Here is an 18,549-nt window from a genome sequence, read left to right as displayed (position 1 = left end):
CCTATCCTAGCATGTACTTCACCCCATTGTGGTTACCTACATGCCAGTCCGTTCTGCTAGTTTGGGAGCCCCTGGAGGGCAGGGGTGCCTCCTCTCTTTCCCCAGGCACCTGGTGTAGGCTTCCATGATACATTACGTATAATTCTATAACGGGACTTGCCAGAATCTGCCTTATTGTCCTCTCTGTACAAACCCTCTCTCTGTCTTGAAGGGCAAGGACCACAGACTGCATTCCGCCTGCTTTATACATTTAGGGTTGCTCAACAAATTAAAGAGAGCCTAGGCCATCCAATTGTTCCTTAAACCTTCCCACCCCATTAGCACCCATCCTTGGTTCCCAAGGAGCATTCCTAGAGGGACCCACGGCTCTCTGCCATATTCCTTAAGTCCCATCCTGTCGGACCAGGGGATGCTCAACGACTTCCGGCGCATAGTGCTATTTGAGTAAACACGTCTAGATGTTGCTATGAAGGTATGTTTTAGATGTGATTAACATTTCAATCAGCAGATTCTGAGGAAAGCAGATTACCCTCGGTAACACGGATGGGCCTCATCCAATCAGTTGAAGGCCCTAAAAAACCCTGCAGTTCCCTGAGGAAGAAGGAATTCTGCCTCCGGACTGCCTTTGGACTCAAGACCGCACCATCAACTCTTCCCTGCATCTCTAGCTGTCGGCTTGATTTGAAACTTGCCAGCCTCCACAGTCAAGTGAGTCAATTCCTTGAACGATCCCTCCATCCGTCCACCCTATTGGTTCTGCTCCTCGGGAGAACCCCAGTACACCATTCCAGGCTTGATCCAAAGCCTCCCCACTTCAGGCCACCTTCATTATGCATCCCTCCTAAGTTCCTGAGTGCCTCCTCAATTCTACTTTACCCTTCATTCTGTTTTGGTCCTAGTTAGCAAGCACGTTCTCCAGACTGTAAACCTCAGAAGACATGACCTGCCAGGGACAAAAATTTAAGAGTTGTGGAAAAAAAACCCAGGTGAGACATTATTCCAAAGATTTCAGGTCTCCTGTGTCACAGGGGCCTTGCAAAGGTGAAACAGTGTCGGTAACCTTCAAGGCACACAAAGAGGTACCAGCAAAGTTGCCCTTCTGATGTTCAGAATGGTACAGGTGAAGCTGCAATCCATAGCCTGGTGGATTTTCGGTCCACGCCTGGCAAGATGACTGATCCGTCACAGGATGGCTTTTTAACGGGGTTGAGATTCACTACGAGCCACCACATCTTTTTCAACAGAGAGCTTCAACAGCCACAATACCTTGTCACTTCAGAGACACCTGGATTTCTGCAGCTATCTTTGTCCATAAATGAATTATGGCTAGGGCACAAGGACAATTTAATTAGCAGCTGATCCGGGTTATTGGGCTATGTGCCAAACTTCAAGCCAACTTCTTAGAGGTGAGTTACTTGATTTTCTCCAGCCTGACAGTCTCAGATGAGAGAACAATGGAAAACTGTGGATAACCGTCAGAATTTTTTTTAGATTATTTATTATTAAATTAATTTATTTATTTATTGAGAGAGAGGTGGGGAGGGGCAGTGAGAGGCAGAGGGGGGGGGGGAGAGAGAGAGAGAGAGAGAGAGAGGGAGAGAGAGAAGCCCAAGCAGTCTCCACACTGTCAGTGCAGAGCCCGACACAGGACTTGAACCCACGAACTGAGATTGTGACCTGAGCCGAAATCAAGAGTCGGACGTGTAACTGACTGAGCCACCCAGGTGCCCCTAGATTTTAAGTAATCTCTACACTCAGTGCGGAGCTCGACCTTGTAACCCCAGGAGTCACATGCTCTACCGACTGAGCCAGCCAGGTGCCCCAACAGTCAGAATTTTTAAATACTGACAGGCTGGGAGCAACGAGCACACTCTCTGATAAATTTAACAGGGTAAACATAGAAGGTCTTGCACTTGAGTTCAAAATACCAACTTCCCATACATGGGCTGAAGGACAAGGCGGCTGGGCTTTCCTCAGCCCATGAGATGCAGTCCTAGGGTCCTCGGATGTGACCTGCAGGAGTCAGGCACAGTCTGGGATTCGTATCCCAGCCTGTGCTTTCAGTTACTGCCTGGATGGAATGTCGTGTGCCCTCCCGGCCCCAGGCTCTAGCTGGGTTCAGTGGGGAGCAGCTGGCCCGGGGGGGGAGGGGGGGGGGACATGGGACCGTGCAGGCGGGAAGGTGCAGACGGCTTAGGGGTTGCAGCCTGGGACGAGACACCCTGGACCCAAGGTCTTTTCCACCCTGTGAGCTACACTGACAATTTATCACAACCTCCTCACTGCCCACTTCTCCGACCCTCCTTCGTTCCTAATCTGTAAAGACAGGATAATAATGCTGTTTGAGGATTGGAGCAGTTAATATACACAGATCAACTCTGGGTTCATTGCTTAGCCACACAGTAAGTTTTCAATAATGCTAACTAATGTTAACTGAAGGGACCTTGTATGGAAGAGAAAGGGACCTCTCTCAACCACCTGTGGAGAAGTCACCTGGAGGCTTCCAGTTCCACAGAGGAGGGGCCTGCTACCGAGCAGATGGCCTGCGGGTGAAGGCGTGGGCCTGCCAGCACGGGGAGGATGCTGCAGGGGAGTCCAGTGCCCGATGCCGAGGGACTAGGCGGCCTCTAGGGTCCAGGCTAAACTTGAGCTTCTGCGCCTCTAGGACTCGCTATCCTGGGTTCCCGCGGCCGAGAGGAGGAAAGATCTGCCCCGCCACCCACACACTGAAAAGACGACGAAGCACGGGAAGACTCCCACCTCAAATCACCCGAGTCCCCCGAGATTCGCATTTATTCTCCAATCTACAAGGGGAGAAGCACAATCTGAGCAGGGCTCTTAGGCAGCCTTCAAGGCTAGGTGGCTGCTGACACACCAGGATCGAGATCCTCTTTTGTACAGAGAAAAAAATGCTGAAAGACAAAGGCAGACACAGACAAAGCCCAAGAAAACGTGTGTGGTTTGCGCCACCCCCCCCCACCCCCCTGCCCTGCACACTCCAGGCCAGGCCGCTCCCGGTGTTTCAGGGAGGGGAGACCCTGCACTCAGACTGGCTCCTCTTCTGATGCGACCTGCTCCGACATGCTGTCGTCATTCCGGCCAACCAACGAGGAAGGCAGCAAGGCCACTTCAGCACGCGTCTGCTCCCTTCCCCGCTCCCCTGACAAGAGCTGGGCGGTCAGTCTACACACATGGAAGACAGAGGGCACCAAAAAGCTCTGTGAATAAAACTTTAATAATGTACAGCAGAAATTGGACAGGCTCATTCTTATATTAAAACAAAAGATTTCCTATATTACAACTTATTTACATTTGCATACTGAAGAGGTAAAGTGTCTAAGTGGCTATTTTACAGTCCTTTCTAATAAAATGTACAAAAACAAACAGAAGTACCGAGAATGCCGTTCGGGGGCCTTGATGGCGACGTAAGAACGGGCTTTGACTTGGTCTGTGAATCCAGAATCCAGAGGTGTAGGTAGCCCTACGGATCAGGGTTAGTTAGCCCCAGGGGCCAAACACCACGGCTTTAGGCTTTAGTTTCTCCCCAACTCTCTAACTCCTAACCCTTGGTGTTAAGAGCGATGGGGACAGGGGTGGGAGCTTCCCAAAAAACTGCTCAGTCTTCCCCGAGGTGTGGTGAGGCCAGGAGGTCCCCCTGGGGAGAGGGCTAGAGGCTTGGGAGTCCCTGGGTCGAGGAGTGTTGGCAGATCCCAGAGGCTGGTTGTGACCGGGGACACAGGAGTCTAAGTTCCATTACCACCCACACCCTGCCTGGGTCTGCTGCAGAGCAGGTAGGTGGGGGGTCAGCAGGGCTGGGGAAAGAAGGTCCCCCTAATGACACCATTGGTATTCAAGGGAAATTAGTCAGTAGCCAGCAAACTGGCCCAAAGGGTGAGGCGAAGATCTCCTTTAACGCAAGGGAAGAAGCAACACATCAGGAAAATAAATAGGAAGACCGGGAGCATCTGGGAGACCCGTGTAAGCAGGGAGAGGCGTGCCCCTCCTCCACAAGCTTTGGCAGAGAATCACTGGGCTGGAGGCAGGCATGCTCTCAGGCTGCAGACATCATATGCCTCCCCTGGGGGCAGGAAGGGGGCTCAGAATGAATGCAGTAATTTAGGGTCTCACTGCCCACTGCAGGGCTCTTTGGGGGTATGGAGGGATCCTGGTCCTTGGTGGTCTTTTCTAAGAGCAATCATTCCAGGCTCAAAAGGCTCTCAGAACTAACGGTACAAACTTCTGGTCTTGAAACAGGCACCCACTAACTTGAATCGGCAACTTCTTCAGTGTTCCAAGAGTAGGACCCAAGCCTGTCTTGCTCACATACGTATTCCAAGTGCCCAGCACAGTGCCTGACACACAACAGGTACGCAGCAAACATCTGTTGAGTAAATGCCTGGAGGAGAAGGCGCAACCGGCTGGACAATGCACAAAAGGCCAGGGCCCTGAAGCAAAAACCACTCACAGAATTGAGGGGTGGGGGGCACAGTGCAAGAGAGACTAACCTCCAGGGCAAAGAGGGAGGGACTCTCGCTGCTTGGTGGGAACAGGCTCAGGTGCAAGGACAAACATTTCCAGTGTGACTGAGCTATGTGCGCTTGATTGGAGCATTTTTTTTTTTTTTGTGGTTGTTTTGTAGCAATTTCTTTAAAAACAAAGAGGTAATCATCACATAGAGATGGTTTTCCTTTTATAAAAACTTAACAATATTAAAAAAAGTTAAAATTCAGACCCTTCCAATAAAATTAAAAAAAAAAGAAAAAAGAAAAGAAGAGAAAAGGAAAAAGAAAAAAGAAGAGAAAAGAAGAGAAAAGAAAAGAAAAGAAAAAAGAAAAAAGAAAAGAAAAGAAAAGAAAAGAAAAGAAAAGAGAAGGAAAAACAAACCACTCCAGTTAAAAGTTATGGCTTCAAAGTTATTATATACCTAAGATACGCTGACCAAACCACCACCCATAACCGTGCTTCTAGACATCATTAAATACTATACTCAGGTTAAAATAACAGGTTTGGCTCGGGCTTTTCCCTTTCACAGGCCCCTGAAGTGGGTACGTGTCTCCCATCTCCCCTCCACCGCGATCAGAGAATCCAGTAAAAGACCCATGCAGATGCCTCCCTCCCACCCCGACTCCCCCCCCACTGCTTGCCCCCCCTTCCCCTTCCCCACCCTAAACCCATCACCACCAAAAATATACACTGCTGTTTCCAGAATCTGGGATATGAAAGACAGATGTGACATTCCAATGTGAGTCCCAGGATCAGGGCCTCAAGTCCCTTGGCCCTTCTTGATGCTGTTGAGGATGATGCGCTTGGGCTGGCTCATTTCCCACGGTTGCCGCTGACCACAACACCCAAGACTTCCACCGAGATTCTTTCCCTGCCCACCCCCGCCCATCCCTGCCTCACATTTGGACCCAAAAATCTCCCCCGCCTGCCACGGACAACCGGGCCAGCTTTGGTTCCACGGTCTGAAATGGAGGTGCCGACACATGGGCAGGCGGAGCAGCCTGCTGGGAAGGGGGTCCCGCCGTGGCGTGGGGGTTCTGGGGGGAAGGGGCCAGGAGAGAGACCTTCGGGAAGGGCACCAGGGAGACTAGACGCTGCTCACTACCAAACAGAGGCACCAGCACGCAGAGACGGCATGACAACCACACCCCCGACCTGCACATGCACAGAAAGCTCAAGCAGGTAAGTGCGCACCTACAGACACACACATACACACACACGTGTAAGGGCGTGGCACGGACCAGGCACAATAGGGGACGCACCTCGGCACATGCACACACGGCTGGACAGACAGGCGGCAGGCCCCGCCTCCACTGGCGGTCCCTCCGGAGGCCCGCGTGAGACAGGAGGGGAGCCCAGGGCCCAGAGCTGCCCGTGTCAGGGGCTGTACTCGTGGCTCCTCTGGGCCACTGCAGAGCGCCGCCTGCCCCGGCGGAGCTGGTCCCTGGAGGACACCGTTGGTGCTGTTCAGCAATGGTGACACGCGGCTCCCCCGGGGTCCTCTCGGGGGCCCGTCGCCACCCTGGCTATCCGCCAGACGCACCGGGTTTTGCGGGACTTCCCACTACAGCCAGTTCGAGTTGTGGCATCGAGTTCTCCACACCATCCGCTCTCAGAGTCTCCGTGCCGTTAGGAGGTAAATATAAAAGGTGTCTGTGTCTCAAACCCAACATGGGAGTGAGGGAGTCTCCCGGGCTCTGTCCCTCTTTGGGACCAGGGCTCCTGGCCACCGAGGGCTGGGCAGAAACGAGAGGTAGGCCTCCGTCGTACGCTCAACGCGGCAGCTGTGTGTAGTTCCCGCTGCCAGGGCTGCGTGTGGGGAGGGAGAGGCTTAGATCTTCACGTCTTCCTGCACGCTGAGCTGTGAGAGGGTCTTCTTAATGCGCAGGGCAGTCAGGCGGGCCGCGCCGTTGGCGTACCAGCACTCTCGCATCATCTTCCCCATGACCCGCAGTGCCTGCATGGAGACCCGGAGACCCGGAGGCTGTGTCAGCCGGACCCCGCCCCAGGAGGCCCTCCTGGCCTCGCTCCACCTCGCCTCTCAGCAGAGCCTGGCACCATCTCCCCTCCCCTCTGAGCCCGGGGAGCGCTCTGCGAGCCTCTGTCTCCCCTCGGCCCTCCCTTCCTCGGGGACCAGGAGAAAGGGGAGGACTGGCCCGCGAGTGCAGCCAGCCGGCCCACCATCGGGGTACTCCGGACGGGGGTACCCGAAGTAGCCTGTGCTCCGAAAATCACTTCTCTCAGGTCTGAGAATCCGTTTGTACGCTTCGGTACTAACTCTGTTCTTTGAAGGAGCGCGTGAAGCAGGCACACCAGGAACACGCCTGGGTGCAAGCAAGCACACGGCCGGAATCCCGGGGCTCATGTGCACGGACGGGATGGGGGTGGGGAAGAAGCAGGACAGGAGCCCCTAAAAAGCAATCCTGTCAGAGGTGGAAAGCCACACTGCCACCGCCTGGACCACACGGGCAACCACTGTGGTCAGGCCAAGAGATGGATTTGGAAGGCCACCTATGGACCTCTACCGGTGACCGAGGGTGACAAAGGTCCCTGATTGCTGTCCTAGGCCAGTGGTTTTCAAAATTTCAAAAACTGACTGAAGAGGTTGTGGGATGGGGGAAGCTGAAGACCAGTTCTCTCAGCCTCACCCTCATCCTCTGAAACCCTGACCTGAGGGCTCCAAGGAACATTTTGGAAAATGCTGCTCTATTATGCGACGAGAAGACACCACCTAAAATGTGAGCTCAGCGATTCTATTCTAAAATGCAGAAATGCCCTCTAGTGGTTAGAGTCCTTTCTAAAAGCAGAGCCACGAGGGCCCTGAAGACTCTAAGACCCCAGAATGCCATGTTTATTTGGAACCTGTATCATGAATTTGTCCTCATTTCAATTATTTCCCCCAAATGCTGTCCCTGACCCACTCCATCTGTATCTCCCCCAAATTCCAATCCTCCACACCCTCCTCCCTTCTGAGTTTTTAGAAAGGCCACCTCCCTCACAGACATGCCTTCTAAGTCCTGTCCTGCCATTCTTCTATGCCCAGTCTGAGCTTCGCTTCTTTTCTGGATGCCTCTATTTGATTCTTCCACAGAGCTCAGCTCGTCCCTGTGCTTTCTAGCTAGACCGGTCTAACGGTTCCCACCCAGTTTTTATTTCTGTCTTTTGCTGACCACCTCTTATCTGTGTCTTGGGGACCAAGCCTTTTCTTCTACTAGGCTGTCCATTCCCAAGAGGACCCTACAGTGCCCAGGACAAGGCACTGTGGCCCCTCTGGGATTCATATACAATAGCACATAACAGTATATAAGTGACACAGGGGGTACCTCTGGGCATGGCCTCATTGGCAAGCTCTTTCTCTCTTTCTTTCTTTTTTTTTACTTGGGAAACCCTTTTTCTAAAGTAGAAAAATCAGGCAGATGGAAAAGCCACAGGAGGCAGGGAAGCTTCCTACCTCGTAACTCTGCCACCAGTTGGGGATGTTGGGACGTAGCTTCTGGTCACATACGACCTTTCGCATTTCCTCAATGGAAGGGTCAGAGGGCACTAAGTCATAATATGGTAGCTGATACTCTTCATGGACTCCTGGGAGAAAAGAAAATACCCACCTGAGTTATCAACAGAAGGAGGGCATTACTCAAAAACCTGTAACAACACTCACACCATAATCTGTAAATACCACTTCCCACTAAGAAGAGCTAGGGCTCTTGGAAAGGTTGGTGGGTTCCAGGAATGGGATTAAGAGACACACAAGATTAGTAAGGAACATCTCTGTCATACCAAAAGCAAGCAAACTATCAAAGACTACTGAGGTCATGTTAAAAGGCACCAACTTGAAAAGCTCCCACTGGCCAAAGATGAGAATATTTAAGCAGAAGTAAGACTAATCACTTCAATGGAAGCAAATATTTCAAGTCCACCAGTTCATTATACTTTAAAAAAAAAAAAAGGACACCCAAATCCTTAGTCACCTTTGTAAGACGAGAGGTAACAAGTTCACTGTTTTGAAAAATGGTAAATAAATGGGAAGAATCAAGTATTTTTCCTGGTTTCCCTATTCAAACTACATATCTTGGTAACCAAATGGGACAATTACGGGAAGTTTCTCTTTAGAGAAGAAATCTAGCTAATACATGACAATTGACAGTATCAGAATATTGGCATTTTTCAACCTCTAATGAATATGCTCATGAACAATGATCACTGGTGGCTGTTAACATCACAAAAAGAGAAATGACTGGTATTATGTGCCTTGTAACAGAACTCTGGGGGAAAAATATATATGATTCTAGTCATTAGATGCAACTATCATAGGAAAGTCACAGGACTAGAAGAACACGTGAATGCCATAAAAATGTAGTTGCCAAAATCTAGACAGGAAAACTTTACAGGACAAATGACCTGGCTTCTCAACTAAACTGCAGAAGAAAAACAGTGGAGGGGGAAACTATACATTACAAGAAACTTAAGATGTGTATCAATCAACTGCAGTGGATGGACATGATTTGAACCCTGATTTGAAGAAACCGTTTTAAAAAAATTATGAGACAGCTGGGGAAATCCCAACACTAACTGATGTTAAATGATATTAATGTTCACTTTTTAAAGTGTGATAACTGTATTGTATTTAAGTCCTTATCTTTTAGAGCTACAAACTGAAACAGTTTCCATAATAAGCTAATTTGAAAAATCCAACGTAACTTTCCCATGCCTTTTTCCAGGAAAAATTCTGCTGTTCTGAGCTACTAGGACAGATATTTTTTAAAAATGCTTATTTATTTATTTATTTTGAGAGACAGAGACAGAGCACGAGCAGGGGAGGGGCAGAGACAGAGAGCGAGAGAGTGAGAGAGCAAGCGAGAGAGAGAGAGAGAGAGAGAGAGAGAGAGAGAGAGAGAATCCCAAGCAAGGGGCTCAATCTCATGACCTGAGCCAAAACCAAGAGTCAGACGCTTAACCAATGGAGCCACCCAGGTGTCCTGCAGTAGGGCAGATTTTTAAATAGAGTCTTGGTAAACATCTAAGGGATGCTTTAGAACCTATGCTCTGGCCTCAGTCTGCCGGCATTTGAATCCGAGTTTACTAGCCGTGTGACCTTGGACAAATTACCTATCTCTGTGACTCATTTTCTTCATCTGAAAAATTATGACAGTAATAGTCACCACCTCTTAGGTTTGTAGTACAGATTAAGTGAGCTTATACACAGTGAATGGTGAATAAATGTTAGTATTATTTAGGGGTGCCTGGGTGGTTCAGCCGGTTAAGCATCCGACTTCAGCTCAGGTCATGATCTCACAGTTCGTGAGTTTGAGCCCCGTGTCGGGCTCTGTGCTGACAGCTCAGGGCCTGGAGCCTGCTTCCAATTCTGTGTCTCCCTCTCTCTGCCCCCCTCCCTGCTCACACTCTATCTCAAAAATAAATAAATATTAAAAAAATTTTTTAATCTATTATTATAATACTTAGCCCCAATTTCTGAATGGTGTAAGAAGGAAAAAAATTAACTTATTGACAGTTTAAGACCTGTATGACCAGATTTTTCTTAATCTGTTTTATCTGCATAGAATGATCAAAGTTTTAGGGTGGCCTGGCTGGCTTAGTCAGTAGAGGATGTGACTCTTAATCTCAGAGTCTTGAGTTCGATCCCCACGTTTGGGGTAAAGCTCACCTAAGAAAATAAATTTTATTTTTTATTTTATTTTTTAAAATTTTTAATGTTTATTTATTTTTAAGAGAGAGAGAGAGAGAGTGTGAGCAGGGGAGGGGCAGAGAGAGGGAGACACAGAATCTGAAGCTGGCTGCAGGCTCTGAACTGTCAGCACAGAGCCCAATGAGGGGCTCGAACCCATGAACCGTAAGACCATGACCTGAGTCAAAGTTGGACGCCCAACCAATTGAGCCACCCAGGTGCCCCAGAAAATAAATTAAAAAAAATTTTAAATGTACAATTCCATGAGTAATACCTGTGTGGCTACTCCATAATTTGGATCTTCCCAAACACATCAGAGATGGAAAAGGGCAGTAATACAGAAGAGGGTTCTGCTGGAAGACTTGTCAGTTTTAATTCATTTAATTTAAATTTAATTTATTTCATTTCCAATGACCTGGAATCTCTTACATCAAAGATAAATAGCTGAGGGAAAGGTTCTAGTGGTTCCTGAACACATTCACATGGCAGAATACTTGGAAGTCGCTGTAAAGTACTGATGTGCTAAGTTAATGATAAAAACTGTTTCCTGCTAGGTCTGATACTACCTTTTACTAGATTCTGGCATGGGTTAACAGGTGCAAATGCCAAAAATGTAAGAAAAAATTACAGGAAGAAAAAACCTCATTTTGAGAAAATTCTACATATAAGAAACTTTCTGCTCCAGATTCAGAAATTACCACTATTATTTTATCAACGAACCCCCACATTTCCCAGCACTGTGGCTAGAGAGCCATGTCAGAACACACTTAGTGCCTCTTGTGTAAAGGAGACCCCCTGAATTAGTCTGGAACTATTCCTGCCCAGGGCTTTCCCAACCTCCTAAGGATCAGTAAGGACAATGTGTTTTTAAAAAAAAAAAAAAAAAGCCAGACAAGCCTCCGGAATGGTTACTTCTATGCAAAACACTATCCAACAGAGTCAACACACCCTTGTACAACCCCCTCCAACGTTCCCTCATCTTTGAGAGAACGCTGAGTTGTGACAGGCTCTGGAACTAGGCATCCAACAGGTTGTAAAAAGAAAGGAGGCAGTAAGGCACCAGCACCCTCAGGTGATCTGGCATTCTAGACTGGGAGGTAGGAGCAAGAGAAGGCCAAAAAGAAAGGTACCTCCAGAATTGCATCTTCGAGCAATCTCCCAATACACAAGGCCGAGCGCATAGATATCGGCGCATTTGAAGGAGTCAAAGTGCTTCATATTAATGGTCTCATCAAGTACTTCGGGGGCCATGTATCTGCAACAGCAAAGGAAACAAGATCATGCACAGAAAAGGATTTCGTTACTTAAAGTCGTGATTCAGGGGCCCTCTGAACGTGGGAATGCATCCCCCCAAGAATGGCCCTTGGGGAGGAGCAAGTGATCGAATTTCTTTATTGCAAACTCCCATGTTTTGGATTAGAATCTAAATACTTCAGCACAGGTTAGGTGATACCAGGCTGCTCTTATTTGTACCTCTATTTTTTAGCCACCGGGATTTATTTTAATCATGTCTTGATTTCTTGGCAGAGGGATCTGTACTGCAGGTCACAGGGCAATAACAGTGCCCAGTATCTGGTTGCCACTAGGGTCCTGGACTTTATTAAATGTAGCCAGTGATGGGTTGAGTTTAAATTTCATTTTGAACCTCTTTTGTTATCTTACCTAATTACACATATATGAAAATTAATTCTAGCTGATCATCAAAGTCTCCCTCAGTTAATTAGTACTACTCAAGCCACTCCCCTCCCCCCCACCCTCCCCAACACACATACAGAGTAAGGCAAATCAGGGGATCACCTCAGGCCTCACACTTTGGGGCCTGGGTAGCTGCACTCATTCATGTCAAAAGGGGAAAACCAGCAGCACAATTTAGTGAAGTTCATGGAGATTTGACAGGTAAACAGATCTCCTCTTCTGTCCCATTACAAGACAGTTCCATTTTCAACTCACAAAGTCAGTCTGCAATCACAATTCCTTACTTCTTACTTCACTTCTGTATGAAGTGGGAAGTAGGCCCATCATCCTAAAGGTGCCCCCAATCTCCACCCTAAGATCACCTCTGCTCTGGCTTGGCAGACTTGCTCTCTAACCCCCAAGCAAGACACAATCCCTGCCTCCTCGGGGTCTCCGCACAAGTACCCCTTTGGACTGCACATGCTTCCTCTTGTCCTAGCCAAGCCGGGTGCCTGTCCCCCCTCCAAATCTTTTTCTAGATTCTCTTTCTCTGCTGCCTCCCCCTGCCCAGGAACAGCTATGTGTATATAGTACTACGAAGCTGTGCTCATGGCACTCGTATCTGTTAGATGCAACCAGTTCAGCTTTCCACTGTGGGGAGTGGGGCTTCAGTTCAGCTTTCAGTTGTCTGAGAGCAAGGGCCACACCTCCTTTTCTATGCTTCTTTCTCCCGTGCACATGGGAAAGGGCACACAGGTGCTACTCGGTACAAGGGTAGGACAATGGCAGAGGCCAGGGCCTTCCTACCGTTTGGTTCCCACCCTCTGATTTGGGGCAATGTCAATGGTGTCAGTGACCGCATCATGGCGGACAGCCAGGCCCAGGTCTGCAATGGCGCACATGCCATTTTTCTTCACCAGGATGTTCTTTGATTTTAAGTCTCGATGAGCAATTCCAGGCTTCCCTGACAGAGAAAAACATAGGGATCTTTACAGAGAGATAGTATAAATGTTAGGAGCATAGTCTCTGCAGCCAGATTATGTGGGTTCGAGTCCTGGCTTTGCCTCCCACTAATCCAGTAACCCTAAAAAAGCGACTTAACCCGTCTGCACCTCTGCCTTCTCATCCATAAGGCTACCCCAGTCCTTACTTCATGGTAATGTGAGGATTAAACGCATTAGTGTAGGTAAGTGAAGAGCTTAGAAGGTTACCTTCTGAGTATTAGCTGTTACCACTATCACTACCCCCGCCCCCGCTTTCCCTGAACGGATATGCTCCAGGATAGAACTGCTAAGGAATTCCAAGGAAAGCTGCTGCACTGGCTAGGTTCTCACCATCAAACAGGTGAAGATCAGGACTACTACTACTACATTCACGGGAGCTAGGAACAGGATCAAACATCAACGGTTGGCTTTCTGTCAGGGCCAGCACATGCTGTTGCCCTGGTCAACCAGGAATCAGGGAGCACACCACACCTGCTACCTTGACGAGAACCATGATCCCCCAGAGAACTGATGCTACAGTCAACAAACGAGGAAGCCTGAGGTCTTCTTCCTCCAGGAGAACCCTCCCAGGTCAGTAAAGACCAGTGTCTAATCCATCATGCAGTCCATAAGCCAGCTGCTTCCAACGGTGAACGCTGAAATTACCAAACCGGTGCTCCTTTGCACTAGCTTGTTTCATCTTCTGGGTTCCGTGCTTTTACCCGTGTACCGTGGGCTCCTGAGAGGGCAACTCAGAACACTAGCTCACCAACCAACACCCGTGCCAGGCCATCAAATGACAGACAACGGAATCTTTATGTTCTAGAGCCCCTGAGGGCATTCTAAAAACAGAGGTGAAGAGACCCCAATGGAAATACCTCTTGTTCTCATGTAGAACTCAGACCTCTCTCCCTTAGATTAGGCCACAGTTCCTGAGGCTCACCTCCAACTTCCTCAGTAAAGACGAGTTCTGGGAACTAAATCAGGATGGTACAGGCTTTTAAAGTCTACTCAACTTCACTCACCAGGGTTCACTCACCTTGGGTACCTACAATCTCCATGTGCAGGTGGGCTAACCCACTAGCCGCAGACAAGGCCAGCTTAATCATCCCCTCGATTGTCACCGTGTACCGGTTAAGATAATCAAACAGGGAGCCATGCTCATGGTAGTCTGAGACGAGCCACAGCTGTGTCCAGGTGCCATTATCTGCAGAGAACCACAGAGGAGTTCTGGAATAGGCACAACTACCAGCAAAAAGGTTAAAGCAGGAAAGAAAGAATATGTAAACGACACAAACTCCAACTAGACTCCTGAATTCACGCTTCCAGTCTCCACACTTCCTGAGGCCCCCCTCTATACCCGTTTCATCTACACTTGTCCACCAACGTGGGGCTCCAGGAAGGACAGAAGAGCAACATTCTTAGACCTGCTCCCTTATTTCTTGCAGGTGGCTGTCTCAGTCTGAAAAAGATCTACTCATCTACACGTTAGACCATGACTGGCTGCACCCACCGCTGCCAAGGAGGAGGGCTTCACAGACCCTCGCAGTGTGCTCCGGGACCCTGTGAGCACAACCTAGCCCCAGCAGCTGTCTCATCTGTAATGTCTGCTTTCAGTCCACTGCTCCCAGTAGGCAATGAGCTCTCTGGGAGAAGAGCAAAGAGCTCCTTTATGCGTTACTGTATTCCAAACAACAACAACAAAATGCTTAATTTATTTGAGAGACAGCATGTGCATGCACACGCATATATGCAGGAGAGGGGCAGAGAGAGAGAGACAGAGAGAGGGAGAGAGGGAGGGAGGGAGAGAGAGGGAGGGAGGGAGAGAGAGGGAGGGAAGGAAAGAGAGAAGGAAGGAAGGAAGGAAGGAAGGAAGGAAGGAAGGAAGGGAGGGAGGGAGGGAGGGAGGGAGGGAGGGAGGGAGGAAGGAAAATCCCAAGCAGGCTCTGAGCAGTCAGCACAGAGTCCAACATGGAGCTCGATCTCACAAACCATGAGATCATGACCTGAGCGGAAATCAAGAGTCAGATGCTCAAGTGACTGAGCCACCCAAGTGCCCCCCAAAATGCTTTTCAATGCAGGAAGGGCACACTTCCAAGTATTCCAGAGAGGTCATCTTATCCTCAGAAGAGCAATGGAAGGTGGACAGCATGCACTTTTATAGGAGGTGACAGGTAGGAGGCGGCGTGTGGTGGGAAGGAGGAAGGAGAAAAAGAAAAACCCAAAACTGGTAATCTAATTAGGTTATGCTTCTGTCAACAGGAAGATTGGAAATTGGATTGAGATCTCCCAATTCCAGGCTGGTGCTAGTTCCAGGACACTATACTATATATATCATGCTAAAAAGGCAGAAACGAAGGAGTCCGATTTTTCTTCTCCCTTGGCCCTGATGTGAGTTTTTACGGCCAGATCCCTACTCACACAAGCTGCCAGAATCAATAAAGGGAGTGGCTCTTGGAAGAGCACCAACCTTGGTTTCTCTGATTACAAACAAGGGGTCCACCCAACACACCATTCCTGCACTCCAATCAGCCCTGAAGTCGTGAGGACCCTGGCAGTTAAAGTTAAGGGAAGACGTTTTCTGATCCTTGAAGCTACATGTAAAATTGAAATGTTATCAAAGGTGCTGCTGTTTTTAAAAAGCACAGCTTACACAGAGGGAGTATACAATTCTCTCTTCCCCTTCTTCCCTTGTGTTTGAGTCTGAGCCTCTTCAGCCTGGGGGCAGCTGAGGCCGTTACAAACCCCCACAGCAATATGAGGAACCAGCAGTCCGATGTCGTTTTCGGAAAGAAAAATAAATACTTAGCATCTTCCATAGGCTTTGTAGACACTAACTTCTAAAAATTGTCATGTCACGGGAGCAGACTGTGTCACAAGGGCCAGAGAGACTCTTCTAAAATGTAAACACAAACATCTCAGGGTCTTTCTGACTCCACACGCACCACCTGCCCATGTGTCTGCTGTCCCCTCTATCTGGAAGCTGCGAGGGCAAGGACTGTGTCCGGTTCTCGTGTGTGGTGATCGGAGCAGCGGGAAGTAGTCAATAAACGTTAGTGAATCAAAGAACAAAATGCCAATTACTACCCACTACCTCAGAATAAGATGTAATCCTCTCAAAAAGGTCCTTCATAATCTGGTGTCTACCTCTCCACCCACACAGCCAACCCACATTACTTGTAGGGTCCCAAACACACCTTCCCTCTACACGTGTGTCTCAAGTGCCCTTCCCGCTGATTTTCCTTCCTGACCAACTCCTGATACTTCCTGATGCCTCAATGAAGTTCAGGTATGACCTCCCTGACGCCCATCTCAGCCCCAATTTGTGCTCACCAGAACAGTGTGCTGTTTGACTACTTCCTATAATCAACTGTTAGTTTGCTTCTCGCTTTGCTAGTCAGTGAGGTCCTCCAAAACGAGGATGCTCCTGGCCATACAAGAGACTCAAAAAGTAAAAAATCAGAAGGGAGAGGAAGGAGGAGCTCAGGGACTCAGGTACAAGCAGACCAAACACTGAGCTGGAAAGACCATCGGGGAGGAACATTCTGGGTAGCCAGGTCATCCCTGCCGTGCCTGCTCCACTGCAAGGGTGGACGATGCTGATTACGTCACAGAACATGGACCGCATGCTTTTCCAGGCTATCCCTCCCTGGCGGGGCAGAGACCACGGTTCTTCATTCTAGCGGTTTTCAAGGTAAATTAACTGGAACCCCTACAGGGACTCCACTAGGAGGGAGGGGAAGGGCGCAGGCGGGCTAAGGGGTTCATCTTGTTTATCTGCTTAGTAACTGCTTGCTTAATAGCCTGGCTTTCTGTATAAGCTTTGCATAGAAGAAAAGTTGGAAGGACTCGCAGCTTATTCAGATTCTCTTTCTACTGGTAACAACCACAAAGGCAAACAGAGCACTGCAGTCCCACAGCTGTTCAACTTCCCCAGTCACCCCCTGCATCTGGGACTACTGTTGGCTTTGGGACACGCTCCCAGCCCAGCTCTTTACCTTTATTGTCAGCAGCAATAAATCCAAGGATGTTTTCATGGCGCAGCATGACTGTCTGGTAGATCTCTGCTTCCCGGAACCAAGACCGTTCTTCACGAGAAGAGAAAATCTTCACCGCGACATCGCCACCCCTCCAGCGGCCACGCCACACTTCCCCAAACCGGCCCTTGCCAATAATCTCCTGTAAAACGATGGTTCGGGCCACTGTGCGCTGGACAAAAAGGGGCAACCCTGGGGAACCAAAGAATGGAAAGAAAGCAGATGCCGTAAATTCGCTAAACTCTGCAACTCCCACCCTCACTGCCACACTGGAGAGGCCGGTACCACACAGTGCCCCAGCTCTACCCTGGCCCGCTGACCGTGGAGAGCTGAGGGTGCCCCACACCACGTCCAGGTAAGCCAGCAGGGGCGAAGCCAGGCAGAGACTGGGGGTGAATGAACACAGAAAGGGAAACACATGCGATCAGCTGTGCCTCATTTAAACAATTTCTCCTTTCAGTTAGTACGGACGACAGACTTGCACACAACCCCTGATCAGATTTATCAACTCTACAGCCGGCCTCTTGTGGGCCAGTCCACCCACATCTGCTTTATGCAGACTGAAGAGGAAAGAGGGCAGAGAGGATGAGAGAGACGGGGCTTGAGCCCCAGGGGTGCCTCCGGCCATTCTGCTCAGTGGCCACTAGAGGGCGGTGCCATGTGGCCCATGAGAACCAAACTGGGCCTACAAGGCTCCCACCTCTTTCCTAAGAGATCAAAGCTCTGCTCACAGGTCAAGCTCCAGACACAGAATTCAAGACTACCCATGCTTATCCTAAGATTAATTTTACTGTCTTTGTAGGGCTCATTTATTGCTTCATGCAATCTATCCAATCACACTTACTATCATGACTGACTCTGAATTCTCACTTCCTCTCCCAGACCAAATAAACATGTTATTAATCCCTAAGTCCTGTGGATGTGGATGCTTACTACACACTAGGCACTATGATAAAAGTTTTAGATAAATTATCTCCTTTCCTCACAACCACCTATATAAGTTAGATGGTGTTATTATCCCCATTTTACAGATGAGAAAACTAAGGCTCGAAAGGGAAAGTTAAGGGGTGCCTGGGTGGCTCAGTCGGTTGAACGTCTGATTTCAGCTCAGGTCATATCTCATGGTTCGTGAGTTTGAGCCTCGCATCAGGCTCTCTGCTGTCAGCACAGAGCCTGGAGCCTGCTTCGGATCCTCTGTCCCCTTCTCTCTCTACCCCTCCCCTACTTGCTCTCTCTCTCCCCTCAAAAATAAACAAACATTAAAAAAAAAAGGGGGGGGGAAGTTAAGTAACTCATTTGAATTCACACAAGCTGCAAGAGGCAAAGAAGGGATTAAAACCTAGACCTACAGAACTGTCTGACTCCAAAGCTGATGCTTTTAACTACAACAGTATAGAATCACCAAAATGTCTCCCATCAGACCCCTCCTCTCCATCCCCACTGTGCCCGTCCAAGTTCTGACCCTTCTTTAAAAGACTCCCAACTGGTCTCTCCACCTCCCTTGTCACCCTGCTCCTGCCCTGCATACCCACAGACAGCCCTGCCTCATCCTACCCTCCCTAACAGGAGGTTGGTAAATGAGTGAATTCACCCTCCACACCACTGCCAGAATTCCTTCCACAGGAAAATACGAACATTTACTTCGCCAAATGAAAACTTCCGGTGGATG

At 49.0% G+C, this 18,549-nt stretch overlaps 1 protein-coding gene and 1 long non-coding RNA gene across 6 annotated transcripts in view; one reads left to right on the top strand and one right to left on the bottom strand.

Moving 5' to 3' along the window:
- The first annotated feature begins 130 nt into the window (after positions 1-130).
- Positions 131-3,384, top strand: LOC115519007. Its single transcript, XR_003970370.2, has 3 exons — positions 131-708; positions 900-1,406; positions 2,666-3,384. It is a non-coding gene; the product is annotated as an uncharacterized LOC115519007 (long non-coding RNA).
- ACVR1B (activin A receptor type 1B) overlaps positions 3,218-18,549 on the bottom strand; it is a 34,931-nt gene continuing 19,599 nt past the window's right edge. For 3 of the 5 annotated variants that reach the window (XM_030322661.1, XM_030322660.1, XM_030322662.1), the window contains exons 4-9: positions 16,842-17,072; positions 13,883-14,050; positions 12,668-12,824; positions 11,317-11,441; positions 7,955-8,085; positions 5,307-6,460 (exon numbers count right to left, since the gene is read on the bottom strand). In XM_030322661.1, the coding sequence (XP_030178521.1) occupies positions 6,335-6,460; positions 7,955-8,085; positions 11,317-11,441; positions 12,668-12,824; positions 13,883-14,050; positions 16,842-17,072 (938 nt within the window). In that variant the 3' untranslated portion in view covers positions 5,307-6,334. Of the gene's footprint in view, positions 6,461-7,954; positions 8,086-11,316; positions 11,442-12,667; positions 12,825-13,882; positions 14,051-15,496; positions 15,620-16,841; positions 17,073-18,549 lie in introns of all 5 variants that reach the window. The other 2 variants (XM_030322663.1, XM_030322659.2) reach the window with 2 other exon arrangements.

Source organism: Lynx canadensis, chromosome B4, assembly GCF_007474595.2.
Source record: "Lynx canadensis isolate LIC74 chromosome B4, mLynCan4.pri.v2, whole genome shotgun sequence".
In the NCBI taxonomy this organism is placed as follows: domain Eukaryota; kingdom Metazoa; phylum Chordata; class Mammalia; order Carnivora; family Felidae; genus Lynx; species Lynx canadensis.
The sequence above is the reverse complement of the archived record's forward strand: the minus strand, read 5'-3'. Positions and strand labels throughout refer to the sequence as shown.